At 40.4% G+C, this 24551-nt stretch overlaps 1 protein-coding gene across 2 annotated transcripts in view; it reads left to right on the top strand.

Moving 5' to 3' along the window:
- The window catches only part of MAD1L1 (mitotic arrest deficient 1 like 1), a 349051-nt gene that overhangs the window by 11079 nt on the left and 313421 nt on the right, over positions 1–24551 (top strand). For both annotated transcript variants that reach the window (XM_059861646.1, XM_059861647.1), the window contains exon 10: positions 24461–24547. In XM_059861646.1, coding sequence (XP_059717629.1) covers positions 24461–24547 — 87 coding nt within the window. The remainder of the gene's footprint in view (positions 1–24460; positions 24548–24551) is intronic.

Here is a 24551-nt window from a genome sequence, read left to right as displayed (position 1 = left end):
GTGAAGTGCTAGTTTTGTGATTGGGCCGTATTGTTTAGTGCTATTAATGGCACCTTCTACAGAAAGGGGAATTGCTCTTGAGAAAGATCATCTTTTCATGCAATTGGAGCAAGTGGGACTGGATGATTTCCCCCTCCTTCCCTTATTCTTTTTCTTTTCTTGCTCAGACTTCTTACATCATGAATTACATGAGTCTTTGTGAGGGTGATGAAGATGGTGAGAGATCATTGTCCTGGTTGGATCCTGGAGAATGCTGTTGGTGAAAGTTTGAGAAGAGTTAATTGCCCATCTCATAGTAGAAAAGAAACAGTAACAAGTTGGCTGATTGTCCCAAAGAGCCAGAGGAATGTTCTGTTTGCTAATAACTAGATAAGAAAGGGAAAAGGGAATAAATTAGGATTTCTCATCTTTTCTTATCAGGGACTTCATTGGTGCAGAGGATGTAAGGGAAGTGCATGCAGCGTGTGGCGTTTTAGGAGAGGATGATTTTTCATTTCCTCCAGCACTTCCACAGGGCTTGTTCAGTGTCTGCTCTCAGTGGTTTCTGTTCACTGATTGCCTGCTCCCAGCAGGCTTTTTGTCAGATTGGCTTATGATCAGCCCTTGCAGTGTAATTTTATGTAATAATACTTGGGAAGGAGGTGCAGCTTTCAGGAGTGTGGTGGTAATCCAACTGTTTTTAGTACTGGTCTCTTTTTGGTGACAATGGAAGAGTGTTTATAATGCTTCACCTTGTGGGGGGAAAACAAGTTCATTAACAGTTGACTCTGGCTAATCTTCTGTTTGCTCGTTCTGGATTCCACTTGTAAGCTCCTGGGCTTTCTCTCTCTTCATAAACAGTAGAAACAAAGACAGCTGTAGTCTATAGCAAAATATCCTGTGCTGAACAGTAGCTAGATAATAAAATAGGACTCATCATATGTGCTATATATGGTTCATGTGTACACAGTATAAATCTATGTCATCTTTCTTGTGTTCAGTTATCTGTCCTTCGGATTTCTTGAACTTCCTCTTGCCTACCTTGCAGTATAGTTGGCTCTGGTTCTTATTGTGGATCTAGATCTTTTTCATGTGTTACTGTTATGCTGCCAGGGATTTTCGTACATTGGTCATGTGTTGCTCTGACTTGATACTTCTGCTGTAGAATTGGTTTCAGCTGTAAAGAGAAAAAACCCACAAAATGTTAAATTCTTGCTCCGTGAGCAGAAAGTCTTATTTATTTTGGAGTGCACTGTCCTATAGAAGGATATTTATACACAGCTTTTTTAGGACTGTTATTAGGAAAGGTTTGTGTTGAGAAAACAAGCTTCTTTTACTGTGCCTCTCCAGGATGTGCTGATGGAGCTTCTATTTCTTCAAAATCAAGTATTTGAGTAATTGAGTTGTTGACCACCTTCACTGACAAACCATGTTAATTGTGACACACTCGGTTGTTTTTTCAGCAGTAGACTATTATCTTAGAGATATTTTCCAGGCAGTTCCTCTACTGCCAATTAACAGTTAATCTATTTTAACAGGAAAATACTTGGGAGAGGTTTTGGGTGACAGCAGTGGCTTTATTTGGGTGACAAAGCTTAGAACTCCCACGAGATGGCGCCCGCTCTCCTGCAGGGGAAGGAACGCGCTCGCTCCAGCCTGGGGTTCAGCCCGATGTGAATCCATCAGCCTTGGGAAGGGGCAGCTGCTCTCAGGAAAACTCGTGATTGCTGCCGGGAGAACCCTTAAACTCTCTTCCGTGCTGCCTGCATGCACTCACCGTCTCCTTGCCCAGTACTCCAGGCTGTACCTTGCTATGAAAATGGTTTGTGCAGATTTCTCTGATGGAATATCAAACTGTTTTTCTAGCTGGCTTTGTAAACTTCATGTTTACACCATGTAATCTTAATTTTGTTTTGTTTAATAGGAGTTCTTCACAGCCTGGTTCTTTCTCCCCACCCCAAGCCTTAGAATTGCATTCTCAGAACAGTGCTGCTATTGTTCTGCCTTTCCCTTCTGCAGCATGTAGAGGATGCCCAAATAAAAAATGAGGGTGCTTGTTCTGTGAGCTATTAATCTAAATAAGCCTCTTTCACTGCTGTTTGTCTGTGTTTGGTTGATATTGTTTTTGTCCTCTAATGAATTTAGCAAGTGATTTGCTATCCTTAAATAGATATACCCTGGAGTACTGAGTGATGGAAAAAGATGTGCATCAGGTATTTGTTAAAGCTGAGGCAGTAACTCAGATACTGAAGGTACTGATAGCCACTGATAGCAGCTGACAAGGTTTAATGTTAAATTTGTCTTTGTGTTATTCCATGAGTGGCAGAAGATGGCAACTTTTGAAAGGTTGGAGTTTGGCTGAAGAGTTATACAAGTGGGTGAAGTCTGCCAGGTGGGCCACAAACAACAGCTTCTGAGGAGTTTTATTCCAAGCTTTTTTCTTGGAGGTTTTTTTTTTTTTTGAGGTAATAAAAAATAACGTGTGATACAGGGTTTGTTTTTGTTTTTTTAATTTGCTCCATGTTTTTTTAATGGAAGTAATGAGTATAAAGTTTCTTCAGATTCACCTGCTGGGCTCAAAGATCTTTGTATACACAGCAGAGTTATTTTATATTGGTGATCAAATATATTGATCATGGCCTATTTAAGTCAGTGTTTCCTTTTTGGAGCACTGCTTTCTGTTGCCAGTGGTACTGTCAGCTCAGGCTTGGTGTTCATGCGTGGGAAAAAACAAAAGATTTCGTTCATACAACTTTTCAGAATAATTTCAGTTTTTTCCACATTGAGGACCTCAGCTGTCCTTTTCTGAAGGGCCATGGGTTACAGTGTGGAAATTAGAGCTGGAGCTGATGTGTCAGAGAGAAGAGAAGTATGCTTGGACTCTTGTGTGGAGCTCAGAGACTCTGGTCAGGGGCTTGGGTGTTCTGAGTCACATCCCACTGCAGTTCTGGTGTCAGGCAGGTCTTGGCCCCCTGTGCTGGTGGTGTAAGGCTGACCCAGGGACACTTGGGGTTCACTGGGTGTGGGTTTGGGGAGTGCCCACAGAGCCCTCTGGGGTGAGTGCAGGTGGCTGCAGCAGTGACATCTCCTGGAGCTGCTGTGGCTCTCTGGGGAGCTCACTGGCCAGGCCTGGCCTGCCAAGGAAGTGCAGTTTGGCCGGAATTTGGGCCAGTGCTGAGGAGCCATTTTCCCTTGGTGGAGCTGCCAGCTGCAGACAGCAGACACTGATCTGCTGACCTGTCGCCTCGAGCCAAAGAAGTGAACCTGGGAATGCTGACCTGGTTTTCTTTCTGAAACATCTGTGAGCTGGCTGCCTGACAAATCTTGGGGACTAACTTCCTGCAGTGTCTGAGACCAATTAAGAGAGGAGATAGTGTGAATGTGTATGCATTTCCTCTCTAAGAAAGGGTTTAATTAAGTGGCAAGCATCTCTATTTAGGACCGTGGTTTGCACAGTTGTAATTCATAATTACCCAGGTGCTACACTCAGTACGGGAAGTCCTTCTATGCACATTCTGCTTTTGGAGCTGGGGGAAGGGAGGGGAGAGAGGGAAAGGGAATTGGATTTCTTGATTCTGCATTTAGTGGTGGATTAGTGCTCTTTTTTTTCAGTGAATAGAAGAAAAAGGAGAATATTTGAGTTCTCTACTTTCCTTTTTGAATCTTGATTAACTATGCTTAGCTACTGTGCACTCTCTTCCATCCAAGGCATTGAATATCTTTGCAGTAGTGAATGAAGCTCATAATCTTTTCCTTTCTCACAAGGTAGTAATTTGTCTTTCTCTGAATGTCCATTATGAGTAAGTAGTTACTGGTTAAAAAAAAATCTGTTGACAGATATACAAAGTAGTGCATGTTGAAATAATTTGAATTACTCATGTTACTCTGGATACTTAATTAACTGCAGCCAATCAAGACAAGACTGAGGGTTATTGTTGCTGGTTCCAGTAATGCCATAATTCTGGCATGATCATTCCATAGTGGAGCAAATATTTTTATGGGATAGCCTATTGTAGCCCTGTGGTCTTTTGTCACCGAGCAAGAAATCAGTCTAATTAAAAGCATTTTGTGTTGGCTTTCCCCTGTAACTGTACCACTGCCCTGAATTACAGTGCTGATTTCTCTGTTGGAGGGTGAGGAGCTTGGTTTGTCTGGGTTGGCTACTGGTGGCCCCCAGCTTTAGAGCTCTGTCATAATTGGACAGAGAAAATTAGCATTAGCATATTATGAGGATATTGAAGCTTCATGTTCTATGTCTTAGTTTTTCATAAATAGTTGTAATTTATGATCTGTGAACAGACTGAAATTTGCATGACTGCTGTTTACAAGATTCCCAGTGTAAAACAAACAGTCTCCTCACAGTGGGAATTCCCAGGGTACCCAGTAGGGAGATAAATACTGCGTAGGGGGAGCAAGTAATTAAAAACCACCACAAACAAGCACCAAAACCCAAAACAACAACCAGAACAGAAGCACTGTGCTTGTTAGAGAAACTTTTATAGTTATGAGGTCTCAGCTTACCTCATGGATAGGTTATCAACTGTTGTCCTGTACAGGCAGAGTACTGCATTTTACTGTTTCTTTTTTGCCTTCTACTGAAGGTGAAGATTTGGGAAATGCCAAAGAATTCACCCTCTGAGGAGGGCCAGTGTAGGCAGGTTGCTAGTATTTCCCCAAATCCCTCAGAATAGGGCTTTCTCCTGGCTTCCTTGCATGGTTCTGCCAGGACAAGTTAGTCCCAGTTTAGAGCAGCTCTGCCATTTCTTTCTCACCTGGGGCTTCTGACTCCGGTGTGTGTCTTAAAATATTCTGTTCCTCCCTGGTACCTTCTGGTTCTGTGAAGTCTGCAGCTGTAAGAGGTGTCCTTGCAGAGCGAAAAAGCAGTCTGGAATGGGAAACAGCGATCCCATTCCTGATCTGTTCCCTCATCAGGTCTCCTGTGTTGGTGCATAAATAGTGCTGCTGTTCCAAAGCAGGGCAGGGGATGTGGAAGGGATGATGAGGATAATCATTGTGTTTATATAGAAATAAAGGCTACGTGCTCAGTATTTGTAGGACTTGGCTTGTGTGAAAGATGAAAGCACTGCCTCAGTAGTGTTTAGCAGCTTCTTGAGGGAGAAGTGCCTGAATAGTTCCAAAGGGCATCTTTGGATTTAGAGTGAGGTACAAGTGTAAAGAGAGAGCTACTTGTGGTTGTCTTACACTAATTGTGCATGTGCTGAAGCCACCAATTTTTACATAGAGAAGTTGTAGAGGAAGCTGTCACCTGTTGGATGTGACATGCAGCATATGCTGGAGTATTGCTCTAAGCTCTTTTGTTCTTCATTATTCTGTTCTCTTGCTTTAAAATGTACATTATTCTTCACTTTCCACGCTGCCCTAGGTTTTAGCTTTCCATGACAGAACTCTTATTGTGCCTCGTGGGGAGAAAATGCTCCTTTGTCATCTCAAATTCTGAAGCTCCAGGCTTCAGAGCAGTAAGATGCAGTTTTTGGAGACTTCAGTCCATGTTTGGGTGTTGGGGGTAATGCATTTAAATGTGATGCTTGGAAGTGGATGTCACATCTGTGCTTTAACCAGAGTTTAGTTTTCTCCCATTCCCTTGGGGTTTATCCACTTACTTTTAATTAAGCAACCACATTTCATAGATATCTTTAAGTGTAGGCCTGTGTTTTACAGTTCTTCACTGAAATGCTGGGCAAAACTTCCTGCCAGACTTTCCTATCTGATACTAATTTTCTCCAAAGAACGCTGTACTTATCTCTGATGTTCAAAAATATTAGTGTTCTTTCTCCTTTGCCATTAATGCTTTTATTTCCATTTGAATATATCAGAGTAATAACTCTGGAGGCTAAAGGAGAGATAGGAAGAGTATAAAATAAAACAGATGAGCACCTGACATTGAAGCAGAGCAAGGCTGTAATGTATAATCAGATAATCAGAGTGAGAAGTAAGCAAGCTCAGATCAAAAATATATCTGTCCTTGCTTTGCATTTCAAAGCTCTGGGAGCAGTTCGAGATTGTCTTCCCAGGATCACAGATCTGATATTCTGGAGACAGAAAAAGCTGTTAAGCAGTAACTTAGCACACTGTCCATCTTTGGTGAAAGGTGATTTGAGGAACTTCAGTAGTTTGAGTCCAAGAACTGTGTGGAGAGTAATTTAGCAATGTGTGCTGGTGTTGTCTGCTCCATAGCAGGTGTTTCATTTGCCATGGGGGGCTCAGCAGCCAGACACTCCATTTTGAGCTGCTGCTGTATTTCTTGCCATTATTGTTTGACACTGTTGGAAAACTGTTGGGTAAAAGTTGCTTTGGCTCCTTGCAGCATGTAGTGACCCATGTTATGTGTAAATGGCTTCAACTTTGCTGCTCACTCTGCTGTGAAGGAGAAGCTTTCAAAAATACAGGCACTTCTAAAGAGCCACTTTCATTGCATTAGGCAGCCCTGTTTGCCTTAAAGTGAAATTATCATTTAAATAGCAGAGACTAATCAGCAAGGGGATGGTTTGCTCCTGTCAGACAGCTCAAATGCTTGTGCTTGATTTTTATTCAGCCTATCATTTGATCGTTTCCAAAAACCCAATAACCACTATAATCTCCAGCTCAGTTTTAATTTTACCTTTCCATTTCCATTTTAGCATCTTTCAGTATTTCAGCTCTAAATTTTAAGCTGGGGCTGTTGACGTGCCGTTAGATATGCACTGCATTATCCCTCACTTACCCCCAAAGTTTTGCTTTTGCAGGGAAACTTTTAAACAAAAATGCACATCCCATAAATGCATACTGGGGATGATTTTGTTTTAGCATAGCAATGTCTTTTTCAAAGCTCTTCTCTAATGCAGAGGCCTTCTTTGAACAAAAGCAAAACAAAATGTTTCAGTAAGGAATCAAACTCTTGTGTGCTGCTCCCCTGTACTCCTGGGCATGGCCTTTAGCTACAGGGCAAGGAATCTCCCTTCTTCATTGAATCAAGGAATACCAAGATGGATTGTGCCCAACTGATGTAACAGCTTTCTTTGTCTAGAGAATTGATTATATTATCAAATAAATGACAATAAATCTTATTTCTTTGAATTTCACTGAAACAGGAACCACTTGGGAAAGTATAAACCATGGAGGAGAAGATGGAAATTAACAGAAGAATTGTAGGATGTATAAGAATTATTTAAGCAAGGATAGATTCAGTATTGTTGAAAGGAAAATGCAAGGATAAGTAGAATTCCTCAAAGATTCGCCTTAGGATCTGCTTTATTTAGTATTTCTATTAATGGTTTTGGTGCAAAAATTTGGTGTGTGCTGATAAAACTTGGCTAATGATGCCAAGTTCAGAGAATTCATAAATACACAAAAGCTGGATATGCAGAACTGAATGACCCTGAGGATTAGAGTGCAGAAATGGGACAAAATTCCATGAAACAAAGCACAATGCTCCATGGAATTGGGAGCTGAATGCAAACTTCTTTTGGAAAATGTAGCACATGCAGTAGAAAGGACCAGAAGGGCTGTGTGTTTGTTAAATCACGGTTCATTCTCATACAGGGGAGTCACCAGGAGAAAAATTGCCATGGAGGTGAAAGTATTCAAGGGGCTTGGGAGATGCTGTTCAGAGTTCTAGTCACCTCCACCCTGTGGAGGAGGATGGTGGGGGATGCTGAAAGTGGCTGCTGAAAGGAGCCTGGGAGCCATTCCACTGAGTGTGGAATGGAACAACCTCTTGCAGGGTCTGGTGGGAGATGTAATTGTTGCCAGGAAATTCATGGATAGAAGGGAGGAGAAGAAGGGGGATCCATATTGGTGAGAAAAGGTACCAGCTATCTTTAAGGCTTGTGCTGGTATTTAAATCAATTTGCTGTAACCCTGCCATGAGTGCAGTTACAAGGAAGTTGTTACTTTTAGAAAGACTAAAGTTCTGAATGCAGCTTTCAGTGGAGTCAAAGATATCCAAATTTCTGCTCCACAGGGTTATGGAAGAGATGAGTTATAATAGCAAAGAACTAGACAGGACCTAAACTAGAAGTTTCTTTTCAGTCTCACTTTCATTTGAATGTGTATGTGCCAGTCTATAAACAAGGGGATGTGCTCAAGAATAGGAAGAGGGGCAGTACATTTTAGTTTGGAATTACAGGCTTTATTTAATACCAGGGTTCTGAAAACTGGAGGTGGGGAAGGGGGAGTGGAGTTTAATGAGTAAAAGCAGATCATGTCCATCTTTCTGCCCATGCAGAACAAAACTGTAGACAGGGACACAAAGTGTGAGAGCAGCTGACCCTTGTTCATGTTGAGAAATAAGCAGTTTGCTGAAAAATGCACTGAACTATTAAGAAGAGCTTATCTGTCAGTGCTGATAAGACCAAAATATGATTTGTATCATTGGAGAAGCTTTTCTGAGTGTTTTTTGCGCAGGTTATCTTGATGGTGTTTTGAGAATGACTCACTCCTGGTTAGTGCTTAACCTCATCAGTGCCCAGAGCACGGATTCCTGCTTCTGAGGGAGCTGGGAAGGGGCTGCTTTAATCATCTGGCTTTGGTTTGTCATCTGTGCAGTGAGGAGCTCTGTGCTGGCTTGGCCAGGAAAGGTCTAATTTTCAGTTTTAATTGTACCTAGCAGCCAGCATAGCAACATCAACTTGGGCAGGAGGAAATTGGAAATGTATGAACATTACAGTACTTCAGTTTTTTAGCATTGTTGAAGTGCTCCTGCTCTGACAAGCTTGCTTATGTGCCCTGTGAAGATATTATGTAAGCTTTGTCCTGAAGCTCCAATCTGTCCTCCCTTGGGACTGCTTTCCCACTGAATATTTTTGATGAAAGCTTATCTTTACCTGGCTTATATTCTCTTTCCTCACAAGCTACTTAATTAAAGGGAGTATTCTTGTACATATACTTTTGTTCATGCATTGCTTGGAGAGAGAGAAAAATTCATGTGGCTTGGAGTAGCAAAAGCACAGCACAATATTTTTAAACATTTCTTAAAGGGCACAGTGAACTTGAAATGTTAGTGAGTTAAAAGATTAATGTGATAAGTGCCTCAAGGTTCTCTTGAACTAGCTGTGATTATGTAAGTGTTGTTTGTTATTTTAAAATAACTCATAGCATGGAAATTAGCATGGTGGATTGGATTATTTACTCATCCATTTCTGGTCAGTGTCAGTGCAGAAAAATACAGAGTAACATGCAAGACCTGAAGCAGATTTTTTTTTTTTTTTAGAAAGTTTGTTGATTCATCAATATGAATTTTAAATAAGCATAAAGATTTTTAGTTAGTGCCCTCCATCCCTTTTTAAAAGTAAAGACTCTTGCAGTTTGGAGCTGTTATGTGTGCATAGAGTAAATAGAAAAATGTTTTGCTTTCAGCTGTAATCTTCCTTATTTGAAACAATATTCAACAAAGTTGTAAGGTATTAGAAATGAGCCTCCTAAATTGTTGCTGTTCCTATAAATGATGCCTTTTTGTGTTTGAGACAAAATGAAAAGTGTTTTTTGTCTTAGCCTCCAAAACCCACAGCCTGAAGTGAGCTGCCTGAATGAGAGCAAACACTGCATTGGGCTGGCAAGAGCACTGGGGCTGGGATAATTGGAAAGATTCCCATTCTGGAAGCAAAGATGGGAGGTGTTGGGGGCTGAGCGGGTCCCTGTGTTTAGTGAACACCAGAATCAGTGCTTGGGGGTTGTTTTCAAAGTGCTGACCTGCATACCTGAAATAAGAGCTCAGGGCTCCTGCTTTCAAATGCAGCTTTCAGTGGGGTTAGAGCAGCTTGTAGGAAATGGAGCCAGGCCTGCTCAGCAGAAAGGAGATGAGATAAAACATGCCAACTCTCCCACTTAGCCAAGGCAAGTAAGAGATGGAGGTGCATGGGACCTTCTCTCCCTCCCTAACACTGATGTAAAATTCTAGGAGTGCATTGGCAAAGCTTATTTTTTTCAAATAGATGTTCTGCACATATTTTGGTCATCACCTTGCAGTAAAGTGGTTTTTTTTCTAATGAAGTCATGTCCTGCAGTATGGTGTTTTTGTAAGAGCATGATCCATTTTGAACAGAGTGGTAGAACTCTGCAGCAGTGAAGCTGCTCTCAACTTTTGTTGCCTCTTGCTATATAAGCAGAACAGATCTGTCACAGAGTCCAGACTTCCCACAAAAGACAGAGTTTTGTCTTTTCTAGAAATGTATTGATTCACATTTCAAGCATCTCTTCTCTGCTTTTTTAGTACCTCTTGGACTCAGTCCTTACTTACTCCCTTTCTCTGCATTATTCTCAACTCCCTTGTCAGCAGAGTTAACAATTTCTGTGTCTCTGCAGGGAGTAATGGGCAGCTATTGCAAGAACCATTTTCTGGCACAAGTTGTTCTTGTTGTAATTGCTTTTGAATTCTTATTACTTGTTTAAACTGTCTTCCAGAGACACTCTGATATGAGCAGTGTAGTAAAAGGGAAGATAAATCTTTTGGGTAGGAAGAAATATGAAATTCTGGATTTACTTGAGTTATTCCCTGCTGACCAAGTTGATTTATTTTCTGTTTTAATGAAACAGTTATCCTCTTGCTGTGTTACACATCAAGCTCTTCAGTGATGGCTTGAAATCCTGCTAACTTTCCTAAGGAGGGCAGAAATAGGGTGTCTGGCTTTGACTGAGAATATGTTCAGTATCTGCATCCTCAGTTAGAGAAGTCAGCTTTAACTGGGACAGCTTTTCACAGCTCTGCTCTTGGCTCCATTAGAAGAAGATGCTTTAACCTAGTTATGAGTTTTTTGTCCTCAGTTTTGCTACTGTGTTTGCAAATGACATTTGACTCTGTGCTCTTTGTACTCCCAGAGATAAAGCTCTGTGGCTTCAGGTGGTTTTCTGCAAATGCAGCAGCCAAGGTTGATGGCATCAAGCCTATTTTGTGACAAGCCTTTCATTTAGGTTTGATGGTTTCCAGTGTGACTTTGGCAAAGCATCACCTGCCTTCTGGAGAGCTGGCCCACTTGTCAAGGTCACACAACACCTTTTGGCTCACCTGTCTGCAAGTACCTGGCAAGGGGAAGTGCAATTGGCACTTTGTAATAAGTGATATATTTGCAAGTCTGGTAGAGAGGAAGAGTGAAAAAATGCTCTGGGTTTTTTTTTTTTTTTTCCCCTAATTGAATAGACATAGGTCTTGGAAATGCACATGCTCCTGCCTGGATGGCTTGTGACAGCTGCTAAAGATAAACATGCTCTTTCTCAATGTCATTTGACTCTAGTTAGATAGTTTAAATAGCTTTTTCTGTTCCAGAAATACCTGTCTGGTTTTTGTAGTCTGTTCTTTTCAGTGGTGGTGTGTCCAGGTCACCAGATTTTCAGATTTGTAGAATACCAGGTTGGAAGGGACCTCGAGGTTCAGCCTTTCCTGACAAAAGCCTGGTCTGGCCAAGATGGCCCAGCACTGGGTCCAGCTGAACCTTAGAAGTGTCCAATGTTGGAGGGAAGTTTAGGTAAGCCCTTCACCAATATACATCACAAAAACCTGACCCAGAATGTCTGAATCTACAGCACAGTTGAGTGTTTACCAGAAATGACTTTCATACTCTGGTACCCCTGTGATGTTAATAATTGTCAGAGACATCTGACAATTATTAATATGCAATGTTAGAAGAACTGCATTTTTGTGTCTAAAGTTGTAAGGGCTACAAAATAAATATTTGGCCCTTCAGAATTCCAGCATCAGAAGGACAGCTACCAAAGTTTTAGTATCTGTATCAGTCTGTGGTTTTTGTCAGGGAGAATGGGATGCTTTTGGTATTAGTTGGGATTCAGTTCTATGGTGTGACTAAATCATTACATGGAATTTGATGGAACCATATCTGGCAAAAATCTTGCTGACAACCTCAAGTTTGTACATGGGTTTTTATAGTATAAAGGAGCTGTCTATCACTAGGTTATTTCTTATAATTTTCTGTGCTTAGTAATTTGGAATTGTTAGGTTTATATATGCTGTCCCCCTGCATTTTCCCTCCTTGCTGTGCCAGGGGAGTGGGGACTTAGCTGAAACAAGAAGGAAATAACCACCTTCTCCTTCTCCACACACTGCTGCATTTGTCAGAGGCAGCTCAAGGGCTCAGGTTGTCCTGCTGTTGTGGAGGAGCTGCAGTTCTCTTCTGTCTGAACAATAAGCTTTGTATCTGTTTGTACAGTAATGAACTGCTTTTGTTTCCTTCAGGAACCTGCTCCGCTGTCTGGAGCGTTTCCATTTACAGACAACCCTTGCCAAATTAATTTTATTTAATTATCTCCCAGGGCTAAGCTTGAATACATTTTGTGTTAAATTCACCGTTTCTCCCTCTTCTGAACGAAATGGACTTAATATCCTTGTTAAAATCTGATTAAAACTAAAATTGAGTTTTTTGAAGTCTGATTATCCCATGAAATGGAATTTTTAAACCTAATTATGAATGGATTTGCATACATTCTTAGCACCATTGAAAAGAAAGTTGAAATAAATTTATTAATGAAATTTTCCTCTGCTGTCTCTTTGGGCCGTGGTGATTGCTGGAGAGTGAGGGAGAAGGAAGGCAGGCGAGATTGAGAACTCCCCCTCTTTTGAAATATACCCTCTCCCCTCCCAATTAATTCCAGAGCTGTTTTGACCCTGTCTCATTTTTATTCCTCCCTGCCACACAGCCCAATTTAGGTAATTGTCGGCCTTTCAGAGGGTAACTACACAGTCGAGCTGGTTTCATGTATTTAAAGCCTTTGTGCTTTCTGAAGGGAGGATGTAGTGGGCAACTTTTGTTTCCACTGTTATGTTTTTTCTCTCTTTCCTGAGGTAGCCCTGACACCTAATCAATAGGCAGTTCTGGTTTCTCCTTTCTGAGGAGCTGTATGTTGCAGTGTTTCTTTTAAACCTGCTAAAAAATGGATAGTTTGACAGACTCTGGTGAATGTGCACATGAAAATTGGGATTGTTTATGTAGTTCCCTGGGTTTGTAACAAAAAGGTTTTTTGGTAGGATATATTTGAATCTCTCAGTACTGTAATTGTGCCCATCACTTCAGGGTTTTGCCAGTCCTCTGTGGGAAAAGGTGTGCCAGTGCAGGATGTGTCTGCTTGTCTGACTTGGTGCAGAAGGCAGCAGGATGTCTGTGCAGGGAGGTGGTTTCATGTGGAGCCTCCTACTTGAACCTTTCTGTGTGTTTCTTGCATTGATTGAAGAGTTCTTCTCCTTACATGAAAGGTACAACTTGAAGGTGTGACATTTTATTTTTCAGCTAGTCATCGTCTTACCCAGACTTACAAAAAGCTCTTTGCCTCTTTAAGCCTTAGTTACAAAATTTTTAACAGTATCTTCTCTCTGTCATGTGCTGTGAGCAGATTTTTTTCTTCTTGTTAAAAAAATACAGTAAATATGGTAGAAAAAAGATTTTGGCAGAAGGAGAGAGAAGAAATTCTGGTCTTGATACATGACTCTGCAAAGAGTAAATGCTCAGCATGTGGCCAAGTGTTCTGTAAGCATTTGCATTTGCAAAGTTGCTTTCAAGTACAGAGGGACTTGTTTTCCATATGCCTTTGTGCTTTCATTTCAGTCCTGTCTTTGCACAGGTTTAGTACTAAGCATAGTGGTGATATCAAGTTCTATAAGTAATGTGGATTTCTGGCACTATTTCTTTAGGGTGCTTCTGAAGTGGGGAGTTCAGCCTCTGCTGTGGCTCAGCAGAGGAAGAAGATTTGAGCTAAGGTTTGAAAATATTTTTTACTGGCATGTGCTCAGGTTATAAACCAGAATGGTTGAAGTAAATGAAAAATTTTCTTGGTGATGTATCAGGAAAATCTGAGAATTCAGACAAGCTTTGGAATAAAGCAGCTGACTCGGGGAGCTCTGAACCAGCAACTTAGTTATTTTGTGGTTTAATGGCTGCAGCTTTCATTTGTGCTTTCTGAAACAGTTGTCCAATCACAGGTTTAGCAGGTACATAATACTTGCTGTATAAATGGGACTCCCCTGCAGTACCTTCCAAATCAAGTTCCAGTGAAATCTGAGGAGTGGGAATATCTGATGCACTTTCTTCTCAATGGTGGAGCTGTTGTACAAAGCTGCAGTCATACCAGCAGTGAGCAGAATCTGGAAGCTGAGGATCCCAGAAAAGCCAGGAGGACATCTCCAGGAGGGTGGATGTTTTGAAGACTTTGGGAAAGCTATTTAATTGTTTTATTCTTGCCTGGTTGGTTCTGTAGCACCCATTTGTTGAAAAAGGAAAAGTAACTGGTTTGTGGGAAGTCCTGTATCACACAGCATGATGATCAAGGTCTGCAGGGTAAATGTGAATGAAAGGAAGGATGTGAAAGTGGTGTGAAAAAAGGGTGTTTGTTTCTTTTAACAGAGAGAGCAGGAGCTTTTTCTTCTGTGGATACATTTCAAACTTTGCCAGTGTTTATCATCTAATCTTATTAGTGCCTCCCCAGCAGCTTCAGGCATTGGAATTGCTCAAAGCTGAATGATAGCAGCAAGCCAAGGTGATGTCCAAGTGCTTGGGAGACCAGTGCAGTCCTTACCTGAATGCCAGTCCCAGGAGCCATGGCAGACACAGGGAAGCCACAATTGTTTTTGGCTGCTCTGACCCCTGTGCTGGATGCAGGTGCCTGAGCTGAGTGAGGGTTGTGAGAGCAAGCTGGCAAAAGGAGAAGAGAAGTTGTTGAAATGCCACTGTTTACATCTCTAATGCAATTACACTTGAGCAGTTCCACTTTCTGTGAACAAGTCTTAAATTCTGCTTCTATCTCCTTCTGCCATGAATTATTCATTCCTTGTGGATGAGGGTGACTGGGGCTTGGCTTTCACAGGCAGGTTTATTATACCCACTTAGCTCCAACTCCTTTGGCATGCTCCAAGCCTCAGTTATTTTCCCAGCATTTGTTCTTAGCATTCATTGTTCTTGATGTTAAAACTTTTGGACTATGTAATTCAGCTCTGGTTTTGGGAGTGAGAGTCTGAGGGGATGGAGAGTGTTGGTTTCTTTCTTTTGATTTTCTTTGCAGCAAGCATCGAAAGAGCTTTTTATTTAAATCTGTGCTAATTGCTAAGTCTGAGGGTAACTGTTGTATTATCACCATGTGTCAAAGAACTTGGATGTGAGACACTTTGTATATGTGGCTTGGGAGCTTTGGATGTTAAGGAAATAAAGCAGAATTTCAAAATGAGGTGGGATTGATGTGCTCTGCCTTTCAGGGAGAGTGGTTCTGAGGGCTGCTGGGATTGGGATATCATAACACAGGGGTGCCACCACCTCTGCAGCAACAGTGACACTTGGGTTCTTCTGTTCTGACAACTTGAATTGCCTGCTTTGTAGTGGGACTGCAGCACTCAGGTCTTGCTGTGTCTCATGTTAGTGATGCCTAGAGCTGATGTGCTAATGGGCTTCCATTAAACTTTCCATTTTAAATGTTATTTGTCCTTCACTTTGAATATTAAATTTTTAGAAACTTTAAAAAAAAAAAAGTATGACAGAGAATTACTGCATTTGTTTAAAGTTCTGAAAGCTTTTTTTAGCCAAACAGTTCAAAGAGCGCATCTCACTAATCAGAGGAATATTTTTGCATCCCCGGGGTGGTCACAGTGTTTTAATTGGAACTCAGGCTTCTTTGAAGTCCCTTTTAATCCTCCCTGAGCTGGGGGAGAGGGTTTGAAGACAGAGCTGTAAATCTGAAATTTCTTTGGTTTATTTACATGTGTCTGGGGACGTGTGTAATTTGTTTTCCTGGATGAAGCCCGTGGCCAGCTGAGTGGGAAATGTGCTTCCTTAAGTGGGGAGGCCTGAGCCAAAGGTGGGGGTTCTGCACAGTGAGCTCACGTGCTCCTGCATTTGTTCAAACCAGGAATTCAGCAACAGGCTCTGAATGGGAAATGAACTTGGTGGGAAACGATGTGGTAGCTAAACATGAGGCAAAAAGCTGGGATTTAAACTCGTGTTTTAGGATTAACTGATTAGTATGACTCACAAAAATGGTGTTGCATACTGATATTTGACTTTTACCAGTTAGGAAACAAAAGATTTAGGAGACAGTGTTTATGATTGATAGCTTTAATCATCTATTAAATCAATGTGAGGTTTTATTTTTCCACATTGAATTAGAGATTTTTGGGTGTCCCTAATGATATTGCTTAGTCTTTGTGCCTCAGTTTCTAAAATTCAGGCCTTGCTTTGGTTTGGTTTCAGGGGATATCTAGTGCTACCTCAGATGTTTCATGCACTTGATGTAACTACCACAAAAAGAGCTTCAGTGGCAGCTAAAGCCTTTTTGCCATCTTAATACAAATGCCCCCCGTGGCTGCTAACAGCACATGCATTTTCCTTAGGCATTGTTTAATTTTGTTGTTCTGCTATTGATTTTCATGATAAATATAATAATTTTTCAGCTGTGTTTTCTGTACTTCAGCAAGGCTTTTAACCTCTCACATTTGCTGGAGCTTGGATGTTTTATGTTCTGCTTCTGGCAGAGGTGAGACATAATCTTTTACTGAATTTTTGGGTAGTTTTTAATTAATCAAAGCAACAGGCTTAACCTTAATTTTCTAGCTGAAAGAAAATCTTAGAATTCCAGCTGAACATACAAGTGGTATGCTTTTTATTCTTTCTAAAATTGTTACCATAAATTTACCTGCAGCTGTTGTTGTATTGATATTAAAAAAACCAAAAACATTTAAAATAACTTCTACTGTAGCTTAAAGTTGCAGTTTAAAGTGGCCATTCCTGGCATGAGATTAAATATGTGATTGTAATCAGAAATAAATAATATATGGGATGTCAAATCACTTTATATAAAAGCAGTTGAAAATATGGTCTAGACTCTCCTGAGGACCTGTCTTCAGCCATTATTATTATTTCCTCTTGCTCAAGGTTAGGGGCTTTGTGTTACTGCTGGCTAATATTTTCAGCTGATAAGAGTCTGGGTAAACAAGGGGATCAGTAAAGATGTTGAAAACAATACAAGGACTTAGGTAAATTAATATTCTGCAAGGATTATCTCAGACAGGTGTCAAAAGAACAAGACCATCAATTCAGTGCAATCTGTAAAACAGTCAAATGAACATAAATTGTCAGTAGCCAGCCTTGGCTGCAGCAGGAGCTCTCCTGTCAGACAGGAGCCCTGGCTATCTGCAAAAATGAGGTCTCTGTAGGTAATTTCCATGGGGGTAGAAGTTATCCAGTAGGGCATGTTGGATACATGCAAATTATATTTGTTTTTAGGTTTTGGAAGATTTTGTATCTTGTCCCTGTGTCCCCCTCCTCCTTCCTTGAGAAGAAGCTGATGATGTAATTTTCTAGGCTTGGCCAAATCTCTCTTCAAATGTCTTGAGAGTGACTTTGCAGAATGGAACCAGCAGAAATTTGGTAAAATTGATTTTTTAGCTGTCAGGGTTCTTTCCCAGTTTTGTATAATCCTGGTGATTGGCCTGTAATGGTTTTTGGGGTTTCTAATGACCCACTGTTGAAAGAAACATCTCTCTCTTTGGAGTTTGTTTCCAATTAACATATCTTTGTATTTCAGTCTGGTTTTCAGATATTAATTTTTTGTTTATTGCTCTTTACAACTATACAAATGCCGTGAAAATCTAATATGTAATTGGTGTTCTGCTGCAATCTGTTCTTTAGATTAGTTTGATTTGCCATCACCTTCCTCATGAAGTCTCTTGGCTCCCCTTTCACACTGTCCTCTCAGCCCAACCTCAGGTTGCTAAAATGGTTGTTCCAACTCCGGTGACAGATAGAAACTATAGGAAAAGCAACCCTACTTATGACTCCCTAAAAGGAGTTTTTATTCTTTTTTTGGCATTATTTTTCCCTTCAGCTGTTGCTTTTTCCTCAGATAAGGTTTGTGATTAGGAAAAACACTTAAAATGTCTTTTGCTGCTGCTGCAGTAAAATGAAGCATTACATTATTAAGTGTGTTTACATTTTGTGCTTGAAGTCTTAAGGGCAGTAGGTACAAAATTGTGTACCACAATAATTTCCTTTCAACATCATTAATACATAATTACATTCACTTAATTGTGAATTGAGAAAATACATTTGCTTCTTTAATTGTGAAGATTGTCCTGATATCTCTGTTAACATGAGAGCAGTAACAGCCTTTTTTAAAATCTCTTTTGATCATTTCTAACTTCAATACTTCTGTACTACTGCTGGTGAATACCTGAAAGTTGCTTTAGAATTTTGTGGCTTTTTCTTTTCAGTGTCTAATCTATTGGGTTTAAGACCTTAAGAACTCTTTATTTTCTTGTATAGGAAAAACATAGAACAAGAATCTTTCACAGCTTTGTAGATACCCTCCCTGTGTCTCGAGATGCATGTTAAATGCCTTATTGCTGCCTTATAAATGATTTCATTTTCTGAAGGTCTCTTGATGACTCTGAATTTTTTTTTCACTGTGACCACTAAAAGCTTTGAATTATGTCATGTGATTGAGTATGCAGTGGCAAACCCAAAGGTGAGTGTTTTTATCTTCCAGATCAGCAGTCTTGGTGCTGCTGTGTAGATTCCCTCTTCCTGAGGTCTCTGGCAGCTTTTCACTGCTGAGGTTCCATTCCACTGTGCAATGTGTGTTACCACGTTCCTGTGGATTGTTCTATGCTTGCTCTTAGAACAGTGGTAGGGATGAGAAAGAAGTTTGGACTGTTGAAATGTTTGCCCAATGTTAAATTTTTTTTTTTTTTCCAAAGTAAGATTAATTTTATCTTGTTGAGCCCTTACCTGTATCTTTAAAGTAGAAATGAAACTTGAACAATGTGTTATGATGCCATAACTTTGGGAGGAAAAAAGCTTTCTTCATTAAAATCCAAAGAAGTTATTAACTGGAATCTAAGATAGTTTTCTTCCTTTTTTCCCCTCCCCTCTTCAAATTATAGCTTGATTGGATTAATTTGCTAATTTTGCAATTGCTTCAAAAGAGACACATCAATTGTCTTTAGAATTGTCAAGACACTTATAAACACTTCAAATGTTTTCTTACAAATAAGTTGTTCTTCTGCTTCAAGTGGTTAATGGGGACATTTGCTTTAGTAAGAGCAATTGGATTTGTTGATTCTATCTGTACACAAATAAGAGTTCTCTAAATGACGAGAACCTCAGAGGCTGAGATTGCTTATTGCTTTCACTTGCACTTCAGATTTCCTCCATTTACTTTGTACATAAAATATTAAGCAGCCACTTTGTTGGAGAAACAGTCTCAGGTATGCCTTAGTTTTGTGGGTTTGACAGCTCTTTGCACCTTCATTTGAATGAGTAAAGGTTTGTGACTGCTATTCAAAACATTTAATCAAAGTGCTACAAAGCACTAAATGTGCCCTAATTGCCTGGAAACACTGAGATATGAACAGACAGGGATAACTGCCTGGACTGGAGCTTGAAGGGGCTTTTCTGAGAAGTGCTGTTGTGAAAGTTAGCTCTCAGAGCTGGTCTGGACACCAGATTTTAGTGGTAATATTTTCCTGTAGTCTGGTGAAGGTGAGCTAAGGAGGCAATGCATATTTTGAGGAGAAAGGGAAATTAAGCAATTTGTAGCTTTCTCATAACAACAGGGAGTTAATCTGACCAAATGAAACGTAAGGACTCTCTGCTGTATCCCAGAAGTCTGTATGAGCTCTTGTGGTTATTGATATTTGCTGAACTTTCTTGCAGGGAGAGTCCTTCCAGGAACTGAGCTGCTTTTAGACTTGGTGAAACTTCGGAGATAAACAGGAGTTCTGTAAACCGGAGCTAGAGGAGTTAAAGCAGTTGAGGAGATCAAATATACAAAGAGGATGTTTGAAAGTCACTTCAAACATAGAGGAGAAAAGACTGTTACAGGCATTCCATGGCCTTTCTAATCATACAGAAATATTTAAAACAACTAAACTGCCTTTCCAGAAATATTCTCTTGTTGTCATGTTATTGTTCTGTTTGTTCTTCAGGTGCTGTTGCTTCCTGCCTAGAAAGAAGATTTAATTATTTTTATAAAAGTAGAAAAGGATCTTCTTGTGGAGAGCAGAATTTCAGATTCTTACTACATTTCCTTGTACATAATACAAAAAAAAAAAAAAGGAACAAAATAAATATTTTATACTTCTGGGAGATAACGTTAAAAAAAAAATCAAACAGCAAACCAAAACCCAAAAAAACACCTAGAAATTGTTTTTCATAGAAGAGAATTGAGCAAATGTGGACTCCCCTATTTTCTTGACAAACACTTTAATAAGAACATTGGTCTCTGGTCTTTGTCAGTTAATTCTGTTTAAGTGTAAAACTAAAAATGCTGTGCAAAAAACCTGGTAATGTTCCATTTCAATTTAATATGACTAAGTTGAGACAACCAAACCTGTCATTGCGTATTCATACTGAGCTAAATCTGTGAAGAGAAATGTTAATTCAGCAGACTTTTAAAAATCAATAGTTCTGAGTAATTTAGTGTTATTAATGTGGTATTAGTTTGGTAGTTTGAATCAAATTTAATTAAACAAAAAGCACGGAAGAACTCAGTCCTCCAAACACTTGATGAAGTGTCTGTTTTTCTCTTTAGTTTTACTTTTGTCTTGCACTTCCATACTTAAAATTTAATGTCTGATCTCAAGCTACGATCAAAACTCTTCCTTTGCTGTGCATTTTGAAACATTTTATAGAAGCAATAAGAAGTTGACATTCTGATAAATTATAAATTAAAATTTTTTTTTCTTTTACAGTTTCATCTACTTAGAGAGTCTTGGTTTAATGTAACTTCGACAGCTAATTCTCACTGTGTAACTGTCACAGTTTATACTGAAATGGTAATAGATCCTTAACTAAGAACAGAGTGTTCCTCCAAATCCTGGGAAATGTCAGTGGTGTGCATCAAAAAAAAGACATACAAAATAGCATAAGCTATTTTCCTCAAAAGTTTAGAAAGTGTGACAGTGGGCACTAAAAGTCATTGTGTGACTTGGTTGGACATCCCATTAAGTTAATTTTTCAGTTAATTTGAATGATTTTGTTTTCATAATTCTCAAATTGCTCCTTTTCAAATTATCTGGGCTTCAAAGGAAGGCAAAGAGCTTTGGTTACCAGCAGTGTTGTCCCCTCCTGCCTTACTGTGATGTAAATTGCTGGACTAATTTGCTCATTTAAGGCAAAAGATAACCTCATCCAAATTAGACCTAAATTCAAGTGTTTGTTTTTATAAATTTTGCTTAAGCAAGGGGGAAGGGGGGTCTTAGGATGGGAAGGTGGGAGAGAAGAAGAACATTCTAGGTTTTAGCTCCTTGTGCCTTAGTCAGGAGAAGGGAACTGAAGGCAGGGATTTGTTCCTGAAGTTTGGAAGTTCCTTTTTCATTTGTTCATGTGCACTTTATGATTACAAAGCACATGAATCAGTTTTATAACACACTGCCTGAATGGGACTGTTCTGGTCCCTTGACAGGTTTGTCCATGGCTGGTGCACACGAGGTGTGGGGTTTCTGGTGGTTACTGCCTGGGGAAGGAAGCTCCTGCAGGTCTGCAGAGCACACACAGTGGCACTGCTCAGCTTTTCAGAAAGGGACTCTCTTTGGCTCAGGACAGGGTTTCAAACTTCCCTCAACAAGCCATGGTGATTGCAGTAGTGTTGGAAAGCTGTGTTGTCACAAAGAACCTCTCAAAGCAGATTCCTTGGCTTTCCAATGCTGTTTTGATATCAACTGTTCCACAGGGAGTGGACAGAGCTTAGCAAAAATTACAGGCATCAGCCAAGGCTCTCAAGGCCAGAACGTGTTGCTCTGTGTTGGGATGCTGACAAATTTCTCTCTTTGCATGGCATTGATGCAGAAACTCATGCAATGAGAGGCCTGGTCACAGCTGGTTGCTGTTTGCAGTGCTTTGGGACTTGACCAATTCTCTTCAAATTGAAAGCTTTGATTTCATTTTATTGTGCATGCAGTGTCATTCCACTGCTTGGATCTGTGGAAATTTGGCTTTTGCCAAACTGCTGATGCTCAGGATGGGGTGTAGACCTTGGAACCAGGCTTTGAAACCTCTCACTTAGTGAGAGGACAGCAGAGTGAATGGACAGCAGAGTGAATGGACAGCAGAGTGAATGGACAGCAGAGTGCATGCAAAGGTGTCTTTGGCTCTGATCACCTGATATGATTTAATGTTACAGAAAATGAACTTTTCTTTACAGGGGATTAATACCCATGGCCTTTGTTTTCTGTTACATAGCTATGCTGCTCCACTTAGAAAGAAAAAAATAATAAAAGCTATTTAATGCAAATAAAACATTGTCCAGAACTGAGTGTAAACCTAAAGCTGCCAATTGCTGGAACTGAGATTGGAAGCTGATTGTTGGTTTGAATGGCTGAGCAGATGAGGATGATTGTTTTTTTATTGGAAATTGGTCAGGAGCTGTCATTACTAGAAATCTGTGGCTTTTATAGTACTCTCTCATTTTACTACTGGATTAATTTCAGTTCCTGATCTCAGTCCTAATAGATTATGGTATCAATTTATGGGGGAAAAAAAAGAGAGGAAAAAAATCAAGGCAGATACACTTTTTTTTATACATTAAAAAAATAATCTGTGAAATTATTTCATTGATGCAGGGGCCATACACTGGTGTTGAGGGCTGGCACTCAACATGACCAGAGAGCTGCCTGATACTAACTATGCTTATGATAAATCTGCTATATTTGGGTGATTTATTAGAGGCTTAGAACTGCATTTTTCAGAGCCTTGTTGACTTGGCCTTACATTGTACAAAGATTTTTCCTGTGGAAATCATTATGTCTGCTTACAGCTGCTTCTTGCCAAGCAGACTTAGGTGTGCCCAGTCCATTTCCCTGGTGTTCCCTCTGATGCCCAGCCATTGGTAGCCCTCAGTAAAGAGCTGGTGAACTGCTCAAGTTAAGGATCCCTTCAGGCTCAGCTACAAGACTTTGAAATGTTATTTAATGCTGCAACACATTTTGAAATCCAGGTGCATGTTGGCTTAAAATTGACTTGTGTCTGCTAACAGAATTTTATTTTCAGATGTTTTAGCCAAGCCATCTCCAGGTTGTGTCTTGGTTTCTTCTCATAATTCCCTTGGCTAGTGAGTGTGATGTCCTGTCCTGAGTGATTCCTTTGCTGCAATCTGTGCCTCTGTTGTCTGATGGGAAAACATTTCCATCTCTTTAACTGTATATTGACTATTAAGACTTGGATCTAACACAAGTGGTGTTAGAGGCTTCAAAATTTTCTGCTGAGGAAGGATAAAGGTTTGTAATTCTGGAAGTGAAATGCAGGAATCTTTCAGCTGGGGTTGCCAAAATTGAATCCTATCTGCACCAACTCAGCGTTTAACTAATTTTCACTCAACTGGAAGTGACAGATGATTAAAGAGAAAAAGCAATGCCTTTTTTTTGATGTGAGTAGCTGCCTGAAAAATATTTTCATCAGAGAAAGGGCTTCTCTAGTCCTAGATCCAGTCAGAATCCAGTGATCAAGCTCGAGGCACTTCTCCCTGTTCAGTTTTTGGAGTGGCAGCAGCCTCATTCCAGCTCTGTATTTCAACACTGTAGACTCTGACCAGGCCTGGTTTCATCTGCCAGCACCAGTGGAACCTTGATTTGCTTTTTGGGGGCACATGATAGATTGTGTGTCTGCTGATTTCGTTGCTGCAAAACTGACTCCCCACTTGCTCCCTGTGAAAAGCCCTTTCAAAGTCTGGGTTACTCTTCCCCTTTGTGGGTGGTGCATCTTGGTGGAGCAAAGGGATGTATGGACCCAGTTCATACAGGGCTGAACTTTTCAGCTTCCTTTCCTCCAGGAAGTGTGACAGAGATTCTTCTGGCTTAGGGTGGGAAAACCTTTCTGATGGCTCAAGACAAATTTTTATTGTTGTGACTTAGAGAGGCCTCTGAAAGAGCAGTTTCCTCCTGCAGAGGCTTTTGATGTGGTCCCTGGAACTGCCAGTCTGGAGTTATATTGATCCCGTTCCATTAGCTTTAAGCATTTGTCATTGGATTGGATGAAAAAATAAACCTATTTCTGACCACTGTGGAGTTGTTGCAAGCAGGTCTGTAAAAATCTCTGATCTCTTTGACAAGGAAAGGTTATCAGTGACATCTGAAGTGTTACCCAGAGCTGAGGGATTCTGGTTTTTCCTCCTGTGGCTCTGGAGTCGTGGTGTGTGTGAGGGACTCTGAAGTCAGCACACTGGTAACTCTGTGGGAACACTGCTTTGAATCACCTGTGATGTACCTGAACATCTACACTTTCAGAGGGTGTTCAGGAGTAGCCAGAGCTGTTGAATTGCACAGTCTGTATTTTGATTGATTTCTTCCTGTTCTTCCCCTCTTACTACTAATGCTGTGCTCATACTGTGATGCCTTTAGATTTTATGTGAGCTGGACAAGTTGCAGCTCTGTGGTGTTCTAAAGGACTGCAACAGGTTTGGCCCCAGGAAATCACCTTTGTCTGCTCTTGGTGAGAGCTGTTCTATGGCTGTGTGTGGAAAATACCAATGATTCATTAAAAGTTTTTATTTTGTTTTCATTGCATAGGACACCTGATGATCTCTCGAGACAAATTGTGGCCCTGCAGCAGAGGGAGCTTGCCCTGAAAGAGCAGAATTCCACCTTCATGAACAGGTGA

Source organism: Haemorhous mexicanus, chromosome 17, assembly GCF_027477595.1.
Source record: "Haemorhous mexicanus isolate bHaeMex1 chromosome 17, bHaeMex1.pri, whole genome shotgun sequence".
NCBI lineage: Eukaryota > Metazoa > Chordata > Aves > Passeriformes > Fringillidae > Haemorhous > Haemorhous mexicanus.
Note: the sequence above shows the minus strand (reverse complement) of the source record. Positions and strands in the feature narration are given on the sequence as shown.